This window comes from Armigeres subalbatus, chromosome 1, assembly GCF_024139115.2.
Source record: "Armigeres subalbatus isolate Guangzhou_Male chromosome 1, GZ_Asu_2, whole genome shotgun sequence".
Classification (NCBI taxonomy): Eukaryota; Metazoa; Arthropoda; class Insecta; order Diptera; family Culicidae; genus Armigeres; species Armigeres subalbatus.
The window spans coordinates 100,902,836-100,922,132 of NC_085139.1; the positions used below are offsets into that span (position 1 = coordinate 100,902,836).

The 19,297-nt window shown below is 42.8% G+C and overlaps 1 protein-coding gene across 7 annotated transcripts in view; it reads right to left on the reverse strand.

The window, feature by feature from the left end:
* The window catches only part of LOC134203692 (polypyrimidine tract-binding protein 1), a 723,317-nt gene that overhangs the window by 133,718 nt on the left and 570,302 nt on the right, over window positions 1-19,297 (reverse strand). For all 7 annotated transcript variants that reach the window (XM_062678576.1, XM_062678565.1, XM_062678571.1 and 4 more), the window contains 2 exons: window positions 3,064-3,335; window positions 2,729-2,992 (listed from right to left, as the gene is read on the reverse strand). In XM_062678576.1, coding sequence (XP_062534560.1) covers window positions 2,729-2,992; window positions 3,064-3,335 — 536 coding nt within the window. The remainder of the gene's footprint in view (window positions 1-2,728; window positions 2,993-3,063; window positions 3,336-19,297) is intronic.

Genomic DNA, 19,297 nt, shown 5'->3' on the forward strand with positions numbered 1-19,297 from the left:
TTTTCACCGCAATCCGTTCGGTATTTCAACGGAAATTTTTTCGAAAGGAATTTCTTCGGGTTATTGCAGGAAGTTCTTTGTATTGCCCATAAAAAAATCTTAAAAAATTCCTTAGAAAAATACTCGAGTTATTTGGTCGAAATTTATTTGGGAAACAGCCATTTGACTGAATATCACGTTACGCCAAAAGTCATCCAGCCGAATTGCCTTTGGCCGAAAAGATCGTTTGGGCAGAACAGTCATATATCAAAAACGGCTTGGCCGACAATTTACTTTGGCCAAAGCGACATACCGCTGAACCTCTAATTTCGCCGAAAAAGCCGTTTTCTCTAACAGATCGTTTGTCCAAAATGGTCGTTTGATCGAAAGGGTCATTTGGCCGAAAATGTCATTTGGCCCAACGGGTCATACGACCAAATGTCAAATGCTGAACGAGTAATATGGTCAAAAATGTTCATCGGTTTGCCCATTTGCCCATAACATTTTCGGCCAAATGGCTTTTCTGCCAAATGACCATTTCGACCACATGAAATTTACCGCTAAATGTCTAGTTCGACCGAACGACATTTTCGTTCGTATGTTCATTTCGGCTAAATGACATTTACTGCCAGATGATTTTTGACCTAATGGTTTGTTCGGCTAAAAGGCTTTTTCTGTCGTATGGCCGAAAGTCTTTTGGCAAAAATCCATTTGTTCGAATGCTACTTGGTCGAATAACACGTTCAGTCGAAAGTCATCTAGCCAAATTTCATTTGACCGAATTGAACGTTTGTCCGAAACGGTTATTAGGTCGAACATGATATGATCGAAAATGTCATTCAGCCGAAAGAAACATTCGGCAGAACTTGGCCGAAAAAGTCGTTTTCCCTAACAGATCGTTTGGCTGTCAATTCCGTCGGACCGAAATGGCTGAGAAAGTCGTTTGACAGAATGGATCATTTGGTCGAAAATGTCCTCTCTGCAAATCAACCATTTTGGCCAAACGGCATTTTCTTCCAAATGACCTATTCGGCTAAACGACTTTTTCGGCTAAATGGCCAATTAAGCTGAAATACGTTCGGCCGAATTCCCATTTCTGCCATACGACCATTTCGGCCAAAGGAGATTTTCGGCCAACTAAGCTGAATACCTGTTTTTTAAGCCAAAGGAACTGTTCGATCAAATGACATTCTCGACTAAATAACTTTGGGCTCGATGGACTTTTGACTTCAAATTTGAACCGGCGTTGAAAAATATAGATCAGCAGCGTGATAAATTTTAAACGGCGACGTGCCGATGCATAAATGTCGGCGGCGACGGCGGGTCAAAAACTGTCGGCGGCGGCGCACACCTCTACTAGGGTTGCTTCCATCTAAGAGATAGTGATTAGTCCCAATGCCACAGGTATTGAGTAACGGATGAAAGTGATGCTTGTACGGATAAATGTCCGTTGAAAATGCGGATGAATTTCCTCTGGAAATTCGAGTGAATTTTCTCTGGAAATTCGAATGAATTTCTTCTGGAAATTCGAATGATTTTCCTCTGGAAATGCTTTTTTTTGGAAACTCTCATTCAAATGAATTTCCTCTGGAAATTCGAATGAATTTCCTCTGGAAATTCGAATGAATTTCCTCTCGAAATTCGAATGAATTTCCTCTCGAAATTCGAATGAATTTCCTCTGGAAATTCGAATGAATTTCCTCTGGAAATTCGAATGAATTTCCTCTCGAAATTCGAATGAATTTCCTCTGGAAATTGAATGAATTTCCTCTGGAATTCGAATGAATTTCCTCTGAATTGAATGAATTTCCTCTGGAATTGGAATGAATTTCCTCTGAAATTCGAATGAATTTCCTCTGGAAATTCAGATGAATTTCCTCTGAAATTCAATGAATTTCCTCTGAATTGGAATGAATTTCCTCTGAATTCGAATGAATTTCCTCTGGAATTCGAATGAATTTCCTCTGGAATTCGAATGAATTTCCTCTGGAAATTGGAATGAATTTCCTCTGGAATTCGAATGAATTTCCTCTGAATTGGAATGAATTTCCTCTGGAAATTCAGATGAATTTCCTCTGGAAATTGGAATGAATTTCCTCTGGAATTGAATGAATTTCCTCTGGAAATTGAATGAATTTCCTCTGAAATTCGAATGAATTTCCTCTGGAAATTCGAATGAATTTCCTCTGAATTCGAATGAATTTCCTCTGGAAATCGAAAGAATTTCCTCTGAATTGAAATGAATTTCCTCTGGAAATTGGAATGAATTTCCTCTGGAAATCGAATGAATTTCCTCTGAATTGAATGAATTTCCTCTGGAAATTCGAATAAATTTCCTCTGAATTCGAATGAATTTCCTCTGGAAATTCGAATGAATTTCCTCTGGAAATTCGAATGAATTTCCTCTGGAAATTCGAATGAATTTCCTCTGAAATTGAATGAATTTCCTCTGGAAATTGAATGAATTTCCTCTGGAAATTGAATGAATTTCCTCTGGAAATTGAATGAATTTCCTCTGGAAATTGAATGAATTTCCTCTGGAATTGGAATGAATTTCCTCTGAAATTGAATGAATTTCCTCTGGAAATTGAATGAATTTCCTCTGGAAATTCGTATGAATTTCCTCTGGAAATTCGAATGAATTTCCTCTGGAAATTCGAATGAATTTCCTCTGGAAAAAAAAAATATTTTGGGATAATTACTCATGAAACCACTTCGTACAACCCCGAATTTATAAGACTTGACTCACCTGGAACGAGTTGTTCTTGGTGAATGTAACGATCTTGAGCACTTTGCCGAACCGTTGGAAAATCTGGTACAGGATGTCCAGCGAGACCGGATAGAGCAGCGATTCGACGATGACCCGCAGCACGGTGTTCGGGCCGCCCTGTGTCGTGGCACCGCCCAGGGTACCGGTGCCGGGGTTCGAGTTGGTGTTGGCATGGTCGAGTGCCAGTGGCAGTGGCGATCCGGTTGGGGATTGCGTGAGGTCCTGAGCTTGCAGCGACACGTTCTGGTTGAAAACATGCGAATGAAAGAGAGTAAGCATTTGGTCATTGTTTAAATCTAGCGAAGAAAACTTACGGTGGCGGTATGGTTCTGGTCGGTCTTCAGCTCCCGGTGGTTGCTGAACTGCACGTAGACTGTCCGGCCGCGGACGACCGGTGGCGTGGCGGTGAACATGGTGACCATACTGGTGGCGGCACTTTCATCGGCCATCTCCAGGAAGGCTTGGTTTTTGCCTTTCAGGACCAGGACGTTGGTGACGCGCCCGAACGGCACTCCCAAATGCATGACGTCCACCTCGCTCGACTCGTTGGGGATGTTCCGGATGTGGACCACCCGCGATGGTTTCGCTGTTTGGAGAACAGGAAGAGACACACAGAACACCAATAATTGATTAAAATGTGCGAATTATTCAGTGGACGTAAATATTTTTTTATTTGCTCAACCGAACTCGGGACGAACGGGAGATATTAATCCGATTCGAAACTGAAGAGGCAATCCGACCAAACGGCATAATAAATGGGATGAAAATTGGTTGGGATTTTTTTTCCCGAGCGCGCGACTGAGTGGATTTTATGACAACGCGCAAACGAACGAACGAACGGGTATCGGTTTTCCACATGAGAAAATGCTTTTGCCGGCGACAGCGCGCGATCCTCTTAGGTGTGAATCGGCCAAGCCCGTAGTCCCAACCGTACCCCGGGATTTATGTTTTGTTTTGCCTGTAAATTGTAATTTTATATTCATTTAATTTTACGACGATGGTAGTCGGTCGGTCGGTCGGTTGGTCCGGTAGTCGCACCGAGTGGATTCAACGGAGGAGAAGTTATAAATGATCAATTTTTAATTGCCTTTAATGATTTTAATTGGTCGATTCGTTGGCGATGCGGTAGGATTGAGTCATAAAACATTAAAGATTAAGCTCAGCAGCAACAGCAGCAGCAGAGAGCGGCGATGAATTTCCTCGGGTCCGACTGGATCAATCGGAATGGATCAAAGCGTTCGATTCAGTAACTTAATTAGGCAAATTGAACCAGACCGGGAAAAGTGTCATTCGGGAGTCGAATGTTCTCAGTAAACCCAGTGGACTGCTTAAGTGGTGTTATGTTGTTGAGGTTGAGTGGTGCAGACAGCAAATGACATGCAAACGAATATATGATGAAGCCAATTGAACATTCAACGGGAATTAAGGAGTAATACTAATTATTTGAACTGCATACCATTTGTATTTTGGGCTCAAATGTGTTCATCAAACCATCTTGCCAAGTTTCAGAAAGTTTTTATCAAACTCAATAACAAAAATGTCGAAATCTCAATCAAGAGTCCATGAGATCGATTCATTTATCAAGCTTCTCCTAATCGAACATTCGAAGTCATTCCCAAAGTTGGATAAGTTAGTAATGCTGCTATTGAGGCATAAACGGTCGGTTGTTCGGTTCAAGCCAGTCCGTAACAGCGACAGCGATTACACCTGCAAATGATCCCTAATTATGAAGCAAGCAACAGTTTCTCCATACAATCATCATTAGGGAACGACAGCTGGCTATGGGTGGAGCTCGATTAACGGAAGTGCGTATATGGGCTAATAGTAAAAGGATTTTCCTCCTGCCGACCTGTAATGAAGGGTTGTTGGTTGTTCGATGTTGAAAGGTTGGGTTGGGAATCGTGTTATTACGAGGGGCGATAGCTGTTGTGAAAGCAACCACTTATTGTGGGGGGACGTGGAATGCAATTTATGTATCGCTGTGGTTGGGGCAAATGCGAGTCGAATTAGCCTCTGTCAGAAGGCTTTATATAGCAATTGTAAGAAGTTTTGTCTGAGGTCTTCAAAGCATCTGCCGGTAATAAGCAAATCCTAAGTAAATTTTGTAAAAAAAAACATGTTTTGCTGCACCTTGATTTTTGAAAGATTTAACGATGGGTTTGAACGGAGAACCCTTGAGCATCTCAAGCAGGACGGAAATCTTCATTTTTCTCTCGATTACATGATGCCACACCACATTTAAAAGATTGGAATTCGTGCAAAATGTTTTCGGTGTTCGCTCAGAATCCATTCTATATTCGTTCAGAATCCTGTCAGGATTCGTGCAGAATCCTGTCGGAATTCGTGCAGAATCCTGTCGGGATTCGTGAAGAATCCTGTCGGGATTCGTGCAGAATCCTGTCAGAATTCGTGCAGAATCCTGTCGGGATTCGTGCAGAATCCTGTCGGGATTCGTGCAGAATCCTGTCGGGATTCGTGCAGAATCCTGTCGGGATTCGTGCAGAATCCTGTCGGAATTCGAGCAGAATCCTGTCGAGGTTCGAGCAGAATCCTGTCGGGATTCGAGCAGAATCCTGTCGGGATTCGAGCAGAATCCTGTCGGGATTCGAGCAGAATCCTGTCGGGATTCGAGCAGAATCCTGTCGGGCTTTGAGCAGAATCCTGCCGGGATTGGTGCAGAATCCTGTCAGGATTCGAGCAGAATCCTGTCGGGATTCGAGCAGAATCCTGTTTTGATTCGAGCAGAATCCTGTTTTGATTCGAGCAGAATCCTGTCGGGATTCGAGCAGAATCCTGTCGGGATTCGAGCAGAATCCTGTCGGGATTCGAGCAGAATCCTGTCGGGATTCGAGCAGAATCCTGTCGGGATTCGAGCAGAATCCTGTCGGGATTCGAGCAGAATCCTGTCGGGATTTGAGCAGAATCCTGTCGGGATTCGAGCAGAATCCTGTCGGGATTCAAGCAGAATCCTCTAGGGATTCGTGCAGAATCCTTTAGGGATTCGTTCAGAATCCTGACGGGATTCGTTCAGAATCATGACGGGATTCGTTCAGAATCCTGACGGGATTCGTTCAGAATCCTGTCGGGATTCGTTCAGAATCCTGTCGGGATTCGTTCAAAATCCTGTCGGGATTCGTTCAAAATCCTGTCGGGATTCGTCCAGAATCCTGTCGGGATTCGTTCAGAATCCTGTCGGGATTCGTTCAGAATCCTGTCGGGATTCGTTCAGAATCCTGTCGGGATTCGTTCAGAATCCTGTCGGGATTCGTTCAGAATCCTGTCGGGATTCGTTCAGAATCCTGTCGGGATTCGTTCAGAATCCTGTCGGGATTCGTTCAGAATCCTGTCGGGATTCGTTCAGAATCCTGTCGGGATTCGTTCAGAATCCTGTCGGGATTCGTTCAGAATCCTGTCGGAATTCGTTCAGAATCCTGTCGGGATTCGTTCAGAATCCTGTCGGGATTCGTTCAGAATCCTGTCGGGATTCGTTCAGAATCCTGTCGGGATTCGTTCAGAATCCTGTCGAGATTCGTTCAGAATCCTGTCGGGATTCGTTCAGAATCCTGTCGGGATTCGTTCAGAATCCTGTCGGGATTCGTTCAGAATCCTGTCGGGATTCGTTCAGAATCCTGTCGGGATTCGTTCAGAATCCTGTCGGGATTCGTTCAGAATCCTGTCGGGATTCGTTCAGAATCCTGTCGGGATTCGTTCAGAATCCTGTCGGGATTCGTTTAGAATCCTGTCGAGATTCGTTCAGAATCCTCTCGGGATTCGTTCAGAATCCTCTCGGGATTCGTTCAGAATCCTCTCGGGATTCGTTCAGAATCCTCTCGGGATTCGTTCAGAATCCTCTCGGGATTCGTTCAGAATCCTCTCGGGATTCGTTCAGAATCCTCTCGGGATTCGTTCAGAATCCTCTCGGGATTCGTTCAGAATCCTCTCGGGATTCGTTCAGAATACTGTAAGGATTCGTTCGGAAACCTGTAGGGATTCGTTCAGAATCCTGTCGGGATTCGTTCAGAATCCTGTCGGGATTCGTTCAGAATCCTGTCGGGATTCGATCAGAATCCTGTCAGGATTCGTTCAGAATCCTGTCGGGATTCGTTCAGAATCCTGTCGGGATTCGTTCAGAATCCTGTCGGGATTCGTTCAGAATCCTGTCGGGATTCGTTCAGAATCCTGTCGGGATTCGTTCAGAATCCTGTCGGGATTCGTTCAGAATCCTGTCGGGATTCGTTCGGAATCCTGTCGGGATTCGTTCGGAATCCTGTCGGGATTCGTTCGGAATCCTGTCGGGATTCGTTCAGAATCCTGTCGGGATTCGTTCAGAATCCTGTCGGGATTCGTTCAGAATCCTGTCGGGATTCGTTCAGAATCCTGTCGGGATTCGTTCAGAATCTTGTCGGGATTCGTTCAGAATCCTGTCGAGATTCGTTCAGAATTCTGTCGGGATTCGTTCAGAATCCTGTCGGGATTCGTTCAGAATCCTGTCGGGATTCGTTTAGAATCCTCTCGAGATTCGTTCAGAATATCCTCCGGATTCGTTCAGAATCCTCTCGAGATTCGTTCAGAATCTTCTCCGGATTCGTTCAGAATTCTGTCGAGATTCGTTCAGAATTCTGTCGAGGTTCGTTCAGAATCCTGTCGGGATTCGTTCAGAATCCTCTCCAAGTTCGTTTAGAATCCTCTCTAAATTCGTTCAGAATCCTGTCGGGATTCGTTCAGAATTCTGTCGGGAATCGTTCAGAATTCTGCCGGGATTCGTTCAGAATCCTGTCGGGATTCGTTCAGAATCCTGTCGGGATTCGTTCAGAATCCTGTCGGGATTCGTTCAGAATCCTGTCGGGATTCGTTCAGAATCCTGTCGGGATTCGTTCAAAATCCTGTCGGGATTCGTTCAGAATCCTGTCGGGATTCGTTCAGAATCCTGTCGGGATTCGTTCAGAATCCTGTCGGGATTCGTTCAGAATCCTCTCGGGATTCGTTCAGAATCCTATCGGGATTCGTTCAGAGTCCTGTCGCGATTCGTTCAGAATCCTGTCGGGATTCGTTCAGAATCCTGTCGGGATTCGTTCAGAATCCTGTCGGGATTCGTTCAAAATCCTGTCGGGATCTGTTCAGAATCCTCTCGGGATTCGTTCAGAATCCTGTCGGGATTCGTTCAGAATCCTCTCAGGATTCGTTCAGAATCCTCTCGGGATTCGTTCAGAATCCTGTCGGGATTCGTTCAGAATCCTCTCCGGATTCGTTCAGAATCCTGTCGGGATTCGTTCAGAATCCTGTCGGGATTCGTTCAGAATCCTCTCGGGATTCGTTCAGAATCCTCTCGGGATTCGTTCAGAATCCTCTCGGGATTCGTTCAGAATCCTCTCCGGATTCGTTCAGAATCACCTCTGGATACGTTCAGAATCCTCTCCGAATTCGTTCAGAATCCTCTCCGAGTTCGTTAAGAATCCTCTCGAGATTCGTTCAGAATCCTGTCGGGATTCGTTCAGAATCCTGTCGGGATTCGTTCAGAATCCTGTCGGGATTCGTTCAGAATCCTGTCGGGATTCGTTCAAAATCCTGTCGGGATTCGTTCAGAATCCCCTCCGGATTCGTTCAGAATCCCCTCCGGATTCGTTCAGAATCCTCTCCGAATTCGTTCAGAATCCTCTCCGAATTCGTTTAGAATCCTGTCGGGATTCGTTCAGAATCCTGTCGGGATTCGTTCAGAATCCTGTCGCGATTCGTTCAGAATCCTGTCGCGATTCGTTCAGAATCCTGCAGGAATTCGTTCAGAATCCTGTCGCGATTCGTTCAGAATCCTGTCGGGATTCGTTCAGAATCCTGTCGGGATTCGTTCGGAATCCTGTCGGGATTCGTTCGGAATCCTGTCGGGATTCGTTCGGAATCCTGTCGGGATTCGTTCGGAATCCTGTCGGGATTCGTTCGGAATCCTGTCGGGATTCGTTCGGAATCCTGTCGGGATTCGTTCGGAATCCTGTCGGGATTCGTTCGGAATCCTGTCGGGATTCGTTCAGAATCCTGTCGGGATTCGTTCAGAATCCTGTCGGGATTCGTTCAGAATCCTGTCGGGATTCGTTCAGAATCCTGTCGGGATTCGTTCAGAATCCTGTCGGGATTCGTTCAGAATCCTGTCCGGATTCGTTAAAAATCTTGCAGGATTCGTTTAGAATCCTGTCGGGATTCGTTCAGAATCCTGTCGGGATTCGTTCAGAATCCTGTCGGGATTCGTTCAGAATCCTGTCGAGATTCGTTTAGAATCCTGTCGGGATTCGTTCAGAATCCTGTCGGGAATCGTTCAGAATCCTGTCGGGATTCGTTCAGAATCCTGTCGGGATTCGTTCAGAATCCTGTCCGGATTCGTTAAAAATCTTGCAGGGATTCGTTTAGAATCCTGTCGGGATTCGTTCAGAATCCTGTCGGGATTCGTTCAGAATCCTGTCGGGATTCGTTCAGAATTCTGTCGGGATTCGCTCAGAATCCTGTCGGGATTCTCTCAGAACCCTGTCGGATTCGTTCAATTCCTGTCAAAATTAGAATCAGATCCTGTCGGAATTGAAATAATTTCCTGTCGAAATTGGAATCAATTCCTGTCTTAATTGGATTCAGTTCCTGTTGAAATTGGAATCAATACCTGTCAGATTTGGAATCCATTTCTGTGGGAATTGGAATCAATTTCTGAACAAATTGGAATCAATTCGTGTCGAAATTTGAATCAATTCCTCTCGCAATTGGATTAATTTTCTGTCGAAAATGGAATTAATTCCTGTCGAAATTAGAATCGATTTCTGTTCGAATTAGAATCGATCTCTGTACGAATTGGAATCATTTCCTGTCAGAATTGGAATCAAATCCTGTCGCAATTGGAATCAATTCCTGTCGAAAATGGAATTAATTCCAGTCGAAATTGGAATCAATTTCTGTTGGAAATGGAATTCATTCCTTTCGGAATTGTAATCAATATTGGAATGAATTACTGTCAAAATTTAAATCAGATCATGTCCGAATCGGAATCAATTCTTTTAGGAATTGGAATCAATTCCTGTCGAAATTAAAATTGTATTGTCTTATTTATTCTCTTGGTTCAAGGACATACAGTTACAGAATACAATAATATAATACCGTGAGAATGTGGAAGTGAAGATAAATACTTTGTTAGAATAATCGTTGAATTTGAACGCTTAGAAATTCTTGTAGCTGTTGCTAACAAGATTCAGCGTATTATTTAATAATTTCTCAACACGATGCTTATTTGGCAGCTGATTGAGGTTGCCCTACAATAAATTTAAAATGCATTAAGCCGTAAAAGACTTTTTTCTTCGATCATCTAATGGAAGCTTCTTACATTTAATCAAAAACCATCTTGACTTCCATCACGAATCCTGCCAAATTGCTTTCGGAAGCTCTTCACAACCATCGAAACTCTCGGCATCCCGCGTTCAAAAGCGCATCATAATTTCCACCTCTTCACTGGAGCAGCGATAAATCTCAAAGGCTCAAAGGCGGCCGTCGAAAGAAACAAACATGGTTTCCCAGTTTGGATTTTTTCTGTTCTGAAGAAGGAAAAAAAACGTGAACCATAACCATAAATCATCTGCCCCGAAAAAACAAAATCTCCACCTCCGTATAATTTTGGAGGTTGTTTTTGCGACTGAAAGGTTTCCCGGCCCCGATAACGTGCTGCTACGCTATCAACGGTCAACGTGGCAATCTTGTTTCTAACGCCCTTTCCCCCATTCCTAAGGAATCCGTTCGGAGTAAATAAATATTAAGTGGCGTTGTAAAGTAAGTGAGTCTGAGACGGGAAACATCCCCGTCACAAGACCGGGGTCCTGAAATTAGATTTATAATAATCACTCTGTGATTCGCTTTCCTAGGAGATTTTTTTATCCGCCTCGGATGCCATAAAAAGATTATCTGGTTAAAAAGGGTTCAGCAATCAACAGCTTTCCCCTTTCCCGTGGATTATTATTCTCCTATCCAAGGATCCTGGTTAATATTTATACATTTGAAGATTAAATCTGCTCCTGGAAGTCGATTCCGGTTTTTCCATCGATGTCTTCAAACCATCTCCCGGGCGAGTCACTTATAGGTCAGGTCAACCGAAACGTGGTCACCCTGGGGGATGGAAAACGATGGAAAAAACATTTTTCCTTCCCTAATGATCCCCTGCGGCTCGGTGAGCACACCGCCGCGCCACAGCCTTACATCATCCGCTGGAACAGGTGCACATATAGAGCCGACGATGATGACGTCGTGAAAGCGCATTGAAGTCGTGCCTTTTTTTAGAAAGAAGTATGTTTCTCATCGTTGTCACACAATAGCTCGGGGACATGTAGGCTGGCTAGGACGAAAAAGCTCGTGGGGACGCGGCTGGAGCAGCGAAGGGAATTACACGTGTAACTTAATGTCGATTTAGGATAAAAGCCTACTGGCTGCCTGGCCCGGAATAAGCACATGTACATATATAATGGGGCGACAAGACCGAGCCGGGGCCCGGGGAGGTGGTCGGCTGGATAAAATGATGGGAATAAGGATGCGATGACAACGCGTACGGTACGGTGAGACGCCTTTAGGCGAGATATATGATAATGGCTCCCGGAGTAAGGGAAGCCAGCCCCGAAAAAGCGGAAATGGGCAAGATTTGTCACCGGGGGTATCTCCTTTGTGGCAACAACCGCCATTGGTGAGCCCGGAAAAAAGGGTTTTCAGATGGGTGGGGGCAGACATCCGCCGTGGTGGGTGTCAACGAGTCCATTAAAGGTGATCTTGCGGTCGGGGGTTTTGCGAAATGGAAGATGGTTTGTCGGAGTTAATGGGATTTTGAATCGTCGGGGTGACCTTTCTATACGTCATAATTAAGGAATGGGTGGCAATCAAAAAATCGGAATTGGTTTTGTTACAAATCGTTATTTTCAATGCCTATCCAAATGGCAATCTGATGTCGCATGTTTGTCATAATTTGGGAACAAAGACGTTTTTCACACATATGAAATTAGGAAAAAAAAACACATTTATGAGATTGGGATAAAAATGATGTTCACTCCGGATGTTTTGCAGTCTTTTCTCGAAATCATGGAAGGCTTCTCTCTGAAGCATTAAAATCATTTTACAGAAGTTTGTTTGAAATTTGATAAAAATTCGTCTGAATTCTGAGAATGAAAATTGTCTAATTTCAATAAGTCTGAAAAGGTAATTTGTCCTAGATCCGTCAGGAATTTCCTTAATTTGCAACAGAAAATGTCGACAGGAATTTGTCAAAAAATTTACGGGAATCTGTCTGCATTTCTATCGAATCACGTCTGAACTTCGAATGGACTTCATCCAAGTTTCATTACGAATTCATTTGAATTCTGACAAAATTCGGACAAAATTGTGTCGAGAATCCAGACGGGACTCTGCCAAGAATCTGCGAGAAATTCTGAAATTCTGCGGAGAAACCTGATGGAAATCTAACGAAAGTTCTGCACAGACTTCTGACAGCATTCTAAAAACGAAACTCGACGGGGTCCTGCTGAAAATTTTGACAAAATTATGCATACGGGTTTCTGCAGAGAATCCTGATGAGATTCTGCTAAGAATTGTGACGGGATTCTGCCAAAATCCTGGGGAAAATATGCTGAGATTCTAAACTAGTTTAAACTAAACGACTCTGCGACTCTGCCGAGAATCCTAAAAGGATTCTGCCAAGAATATTGACAGGATTCCTGCCGAGAATGCTGACAAGATTTTGCCGAGAATCCTGATAGTAATCTGGTGAGGAGCATGAAGCCTAAATGCCAAGAAGCTTGAAGCCTAAATGAAACGATTCTGCCGAGAATTCTGCCGAAAAAAACTGACGGGATACTGCCGGGAACGCTGAATTCTGCCAAAAATCAGAATGAGATTCGGCTGAGAATCCTGACGGGAGTCGGCCAACAATCCTGACAAGATTTTGTCAAGAATCCTGACGAGATTTTCGCGGGAGTCCAGTCGGAATTATGCCTAAAAGCTTAAAGGGATCCTGCGGAATTCCATCAATTATAGGACAAAAATCCGCATTGGACTCTGCCAAAAATATTGACAGGATTCTACCGACTAAATCGACAAGATTGTGCAGAGAATATCAACAGAATTCTAACGAGAAGCCTGACAATGCTGTGCCGTGAAGACAGACTGAATATTTCTGAGAAATTATTAAAAATTCTTTTGATAATCCTGACGGGATCCGCTTTTGACGAGAATTCTCAAGGGGTACTGGCGAGAATCTTGACAGCATTCTGTCAAGAATATTGACAAGATTCTGTCGAGAATTCTGACGAGATTCTGTATAGGATCCAGGCAGGATTATGCCGAGAATCCTGAAAGGGTTCTGCCGAGAATCCTGGCAGGATTCTGCCGAGGATCCAGCCGAAATATCAAAACGATTCTGACGATTATGTTGAAAGGATTCTGCCAAGAATTCAAAGGTCCCTGACGGAAATTCAGACAAGATTGTGCCGTGAATTCGAACAGAAACCTTATGGGACTAAGCCGAGAATATTGAGAGGATTATGCCGAAAATCATGATGGGAATCAGCCAAGAATCCTGACACGATTCTGCCGAGAAATTATGGCGAGTATTATCAAGAATCCTGACGGGATTCTGCCGAGAATCCTTATGAGGGTCTACTAAGAATCGTGGCAGGATCCTGCCGAAAATATTTACAGGACTCTACCAATAATCCTGACGGACACTTGCTAAGAATTCTAACAGGATTCTGCAGAGGATCCTGACATGAATCTGCCGAGAAGCCTGACATGATTTTACATAGAAGCCTGAAATGATTCTGACGAAGATTCTACCGACGATCCTTACAGGATTTTGCCGAGAACCCTGACTGGATCCTGCCGAAAAAACTGACGGGACACTGCCGTGAACACCGACGAGATTCTGCCGAAAATCTGAATGAGATTCGTCTGAGAATCCTGACGGGAGTCGGCCAACGATTCTGACCAGATTTTGCCAAGAATCCTGACGAGATTTTGGCAGGAGTCCAGTCGTGATTCTGTCTAAAATCTTTAAGGGATCCTGCGAAATTCCATCAATAATCAAACAAAAATCCGTATGGGACTCTGAAATGTGAAATGTGAAAATATTGACAGAATTCTACCGACAATATCGACAAGATTCTGCCGGGAATATCAACGAAATTCTGACGAAAATGCTGACAGAATACTTCAGAAAAATTATGACAAAATTCTTTCGAGAATCCTGACGGTATTCTGGCGAGAATCCTGACCGGATTTTGACGACAATTCTCAAGGGGTTCTGCCGTAAATTATGACAGGATTCTGTCAAGAATATTGACAAGATTCTCGGACGATCCGGTCGAAATATCTGACGGGGTTCTGACCATTATGTTGACAGGATTCTGCCGAGAATTCAAAACTCCCTGACGAAAATCCAGACAGGATTCTGCTGCGAATCTGCCGAGAATATTGAAAGGATACTGCCCAGAATCATGACGAGAGTCAGCCAAGAATCCTGACTTGCTGAGAATACTGAAAGGATTCTGCAGAGGATCCTAACAGGAATCTACTGACAAGTCTCACGAGATTTTGCATAGAAGCCTGAAAGGTTTCTGCCGAGAATACTGACAGGATTCTGCCGAGGATCCTGACAGAATTCTACCGAGAATCTTCACGGGAATCTGCCGATAATCCTGACGAGATTCCACCAGAAATTCTGGGAGCAATCCTGACTGAATTCTGAAGAGCAATCAGACGGGATCTTGCCGAGAATCCTGATACAATTCTGCCGAGAATCCTGACGGGATTCCAACCGGTTTCTGGATTCACGATCCTATTGAGAATTCTGACAGCGACAGGATCTTCAATGATACCGACAAGAATCCTGGCGAGATTCTGCCAAAAACTTTGACAAGATTTTGCCAAGAACTTTTAAAGGAATCTTAACGTGAATTCTTTCGAGAATTCTGATGGGGTTCCGCCGAAAATACTGTCGGGATACTGCCAAGAATCCACACGGGATTTCACCGAAAACCTGACGAAATTCTGCCAAGACTGCATACAGCATTCTAAAAAAAAAAAATCTGACGGGATTCTACCGAAAATACTGACTGCAAAGAATCCTGACAAGAATCATGGCGTAATTCTGTAAGGGATCCTGTCGGAATTCTGCCAAGCAACTAACGAAAATTCTTATGGAATTCTGCCGAGGAGCCTGCCCTAGTAAATTTTTTGTTTTTTTTTACCAATTTTATAACACTCATGTAGAGTAAGTTATGGTCTTCCAGAGCGTTATAAAACTTAAAATGTTACTTGGGTGATAGCATCATTCCGAAAACCCTGACATAATTCTGGAGAGCAATATTGGTGGCCTTCTGTCGAGAATCCTGACGGAATTTTGACCATAATCCCCATGGTATGTTGCTGGGAGTCCTGAATGGATTCTGCAGAGAATATTGACAAGACTCTTCCGAAAATCCTAACGAGATTCCGCCAAGGATACTGCCGAGAAGACTGACGGGATGAATCCTGACAGAATTCTGCCGTGATCGATGACGAATTTCTGCCAAAAAATGTGTCGGAATTCAACCGAGGACGTGACGAGATTCAGCGGAGAATCCTCACGTGATTTTGCCGGGAATCCTGTCGGGATTCCAAAGAGAATCTTTACGGGATTCTGACGACAATCCTGCCGGAATTCCTCGGAGAATTCTCACCGGACTGTAAAGAGAAATCTGATGGTATCTTGCCGAGAATCCTGACGGGATTCTGCCGAGAATCATGATAGGATTCTGCAAAGAATTCAAACGGAATTCTGACGATAATAATGACGAGATTCTACCAAGAATACGACAAGATCAAGATTCTGCCGATAATCCTGGCGGAATTTTACCGAGAACAGTGACGGGATTCTGCCGAGAATCATGAGGGGATTCTGTCATAAATCGAAACGAAATTCCGACGATAATACCGACGGGATTCTGCTGAGAATCTGCTGGTTTCTGCGAAAATCTGGTTTTCTGAAGAAAATCCTGACAGGATTCTGCCTAGGATCCTGACAGGATTCTGCCGTAAATCCTTAAAGGATTCTACTGAGAATCCGGACAAGATCAAGATTCTGCCGATAATCCTGGTGGGATTCTACCTAGAATACTGACGGTATTCTGCCGAGAATATGGACAGGGTTCTGCGGAAATTCCTGACAGAATTCTGTGGAGGATTCTGATAGAATTATGACAGAAGCCTGACAGAATTCTGGCAAGATTCTGCTGTGGATCCTAATACGATTCCGATACGGTTCTGCCTAAAATCCTGGGGAGATTCTGCCGATAAACGAGACATGATTCTGATCCGAGAATCATGACGGGCTGCTGCCGAAAATGCTAACGGGATTTTGCTGAGAATCCTGATGGCATTCTGCCTACTTTCTTGGCGGGATTCTGCTAAGAAACCTAACGGTCCTCTGTCGACAATCCTGACGTGATTTCGCCGAGGATTCTGACGAGCATCCTGACAGCTTTTTGCCGAGATTTCTGAAGAGATTCTGCAGAGAAATGTGGACAAGAATCTGCCGACTATCCCGATGGAATTCGGTCTAGAATTCTTACGAGATTCTGCCGAAAATTTTGACGATATTCTGTCAAGTGTCCTGATGGTTTTTTTTCTATGGCTTTACAATCCAACTGGAAGCTTTTCCATACTACCAAGAACACTGACGGGATGAACCCTGACAGAATTCCGCCGTGGACACTGACGAAATTCTGCCAAAAATTTGTCAGGATTCAGCCGAGAATGTGACGGGATTCAGAGTAAAATCCTGACACGATTTTTCAAACGCGGATTCCAAAGAGAATCTTTACGGGATTCTGACGACAATCCTGCCGGAATTCCTCGGAGAATTCTCACCGGACTGTAAAGAGAAATCTGATGGTATCTTGCCGAGAATCCTGACGGGATTCTGCCGAGAATCATGATAGGATTCTGCAAAGAATTCAAACGGAATTCTGACGATAATAATGACGAGATTCTACCAAGAATACGACAAGATCAAGATTCTGCCGATAATCCTGGCGGAATTTTACCGAGAACAGTGACGGGATTCTGCCGAGAATCATGAGGGTATTCTGCCATGAATCCAAACGAAATTCCGACGATAATACCGACGGGATTCTGCTGAGAATCTGATGGTTTTTGCGAAATTCTGATGGTTTTCAGAAGAAAATCCTGACAGGTTTCTTCCAATCCTTAAAGGATTCTACTGAGAATCCGGACAAGATCAAGATTCTGCCGAGAATCCTGGCGGGATTCTACCTAGAACACTGGCGGGATTCTGCCGAGAATATTGACAGGATTCTGCCGAAACCCCTGATAGAATTCTGTGGAGGATTCTGATAGGATTATGTCGAGAAGCCTGACAGAATTCTGGTAAGATTCTGCTGTGGTTCCTAATACATTTCCGATATGGTTCTGCCTAAAATCCTGGGGAGATTCTACCGATAAACGAGACATAATTCTGATCCGAGAATCATGACGGGATGCTGCCGAAAATGCTAACGGGATTTTGCTGAGAATCCTGATGGCGTTCTGCCTACTTTCTTGGCGGGATTCTGCCAAGAAACCTGACGGTGTTCTGTCAACAATCCTGACGTGATTTCGCCGAGCATTCTGACGAGAATTCTGACAACTTTTTGCCGAAATTTCTGAAGGGATTCTGCAATTGCATGAGTATGTGTTAGGGTGCCAATGAAAATGACATGTTCGAATTTCGAAAAAAACGACGTTGCTCACAACTTTCATTACCCCAAATTATTACCCCATGAAAAAATTGAGGTCAATCGGACATGATTTAGAGGTGCCTAAAATTCATCAAAGTTTTGAAATCTTTACCCATGAAAATTTTCCCTTAACTTTCCCTGACTTAAAAATGCAGAATCGTCGAGATATGATGTTATTAAAAAAAATTGAAAGGAAATCGATTTTTTCTCTTAGAACATTTTTAGGACTTGGGAATTTTTTTCACAGAATTTTAACACCGAACAATACGCAAACGTTTTCGTAGCCAAACATATCCCCCTATGCAAAATTTGAGCTAAATCTGACATGATTTAGGGGTGCTCAAAATTAATAAAAACTTTATTTTTTTCTCACACGGAGGAAAATTTTGTTTTGTTTTTTGATGCCAAAGGACTCAAAATTCATGAAACTTTGAGAATTCATTTTTTGTATTGGGACTTCGAAAAAATTTCTTGTGGCGAAAACATTTTTTCATCGAATTTAAAAACCGGACGTTACGCAAACATTTTCTAAGCCCTTAAATAAGCCTCTATGCAAAATTTGAGGTTCCGGACATGATTTAGGGGTGCTTAAAATCATGCTATCAAAATTTTTAATTTTTTGGAACTTTGAAAACTTTTGATATCAGTTTACGGAAAAAATACATTTACGGAGAAAATGCATTTTTAAAACATTTGGCATAAAAAAAGTCTAAAAAATTAGTCACAAGTCCCAAAACGTAAATTTTTTTCAAATAATCTTTTTTTACGAGATAACACCAGATCTCGACGTTTCATGCAAACTTTTGAGCACTACCCGTTTTTCAAATTCGAAGTTGATTTTCTTTGGCACCCTATCATGTATATTTGATAACATTGAATGCCTTAATTCTTTCTTTGCTCACTTTATGCAGTTTCAATTATTACGATTTTGAATTGTATTTTATCGTCTAGAAATTGTTAAGTTATTTACTGGGAAACTTCTAGGAATCCTTTGAAATATTTTTCTAGAAACATTTCCGAATATTGTCTTCAATTTCATTCAGGAGTTCCTTCAAAAACTTCTCTTGAAATTTTTTGAAAAAAAAAATCGTTTTTCGTGAATATCGTAATTAGAAAATTCATTCAAAAAATGTTTCAGGCATTCCTGATTCAGGAATTCTTTTTAAAACTCTTCCAAAAATTCCTCTTTTAGAAATTCGGGATAATTTGCGATTTGGGCGTAACTTAATTTGTAAAAAAACCATTGTTTCATGAATTCCATAGAAATTTTCGAAGGAAATTATGAAAGAATTTTCAAAGGGTATTTAAAGTAATTTTCAAATGAATTTTAACTGAAATTTAAGAAGTTTTTTTTTTAAAGAATGTTAGAAGGTATTTTCCACTGAAAAAGAAGGAATATCTGATGAAATTCCTGAAAGAAAATCCGAAAGAATTCTGTAAGGTAACTCTAAAGGAACACCTAGATGGCACAATTCAAATGAATTTTTGAAGGAATTTCCGGAGGATTTTATAAAGGAATTGTTGGAGAAATTTTCTAAATTATATCTTGATGAATCCCGGAAGGTTTTCAAAAAGAATTCCTGGCGGATTACTGAAAACATTTCTGAAGGATTTTTTTAAGTGCTTTTCGAAGGAGAGCAGGAGAAGTTTTTTGAATAGTGCCTAATTTAACCAAAACTTAAAAATGCAAGCGAAGAAGCATAAGGGATATATGAATCAGTGTGCTTCGTTCGATTTGTGGCAAACCTTTCCCGGCTAAAGCCTGTGTAGAAAAAAT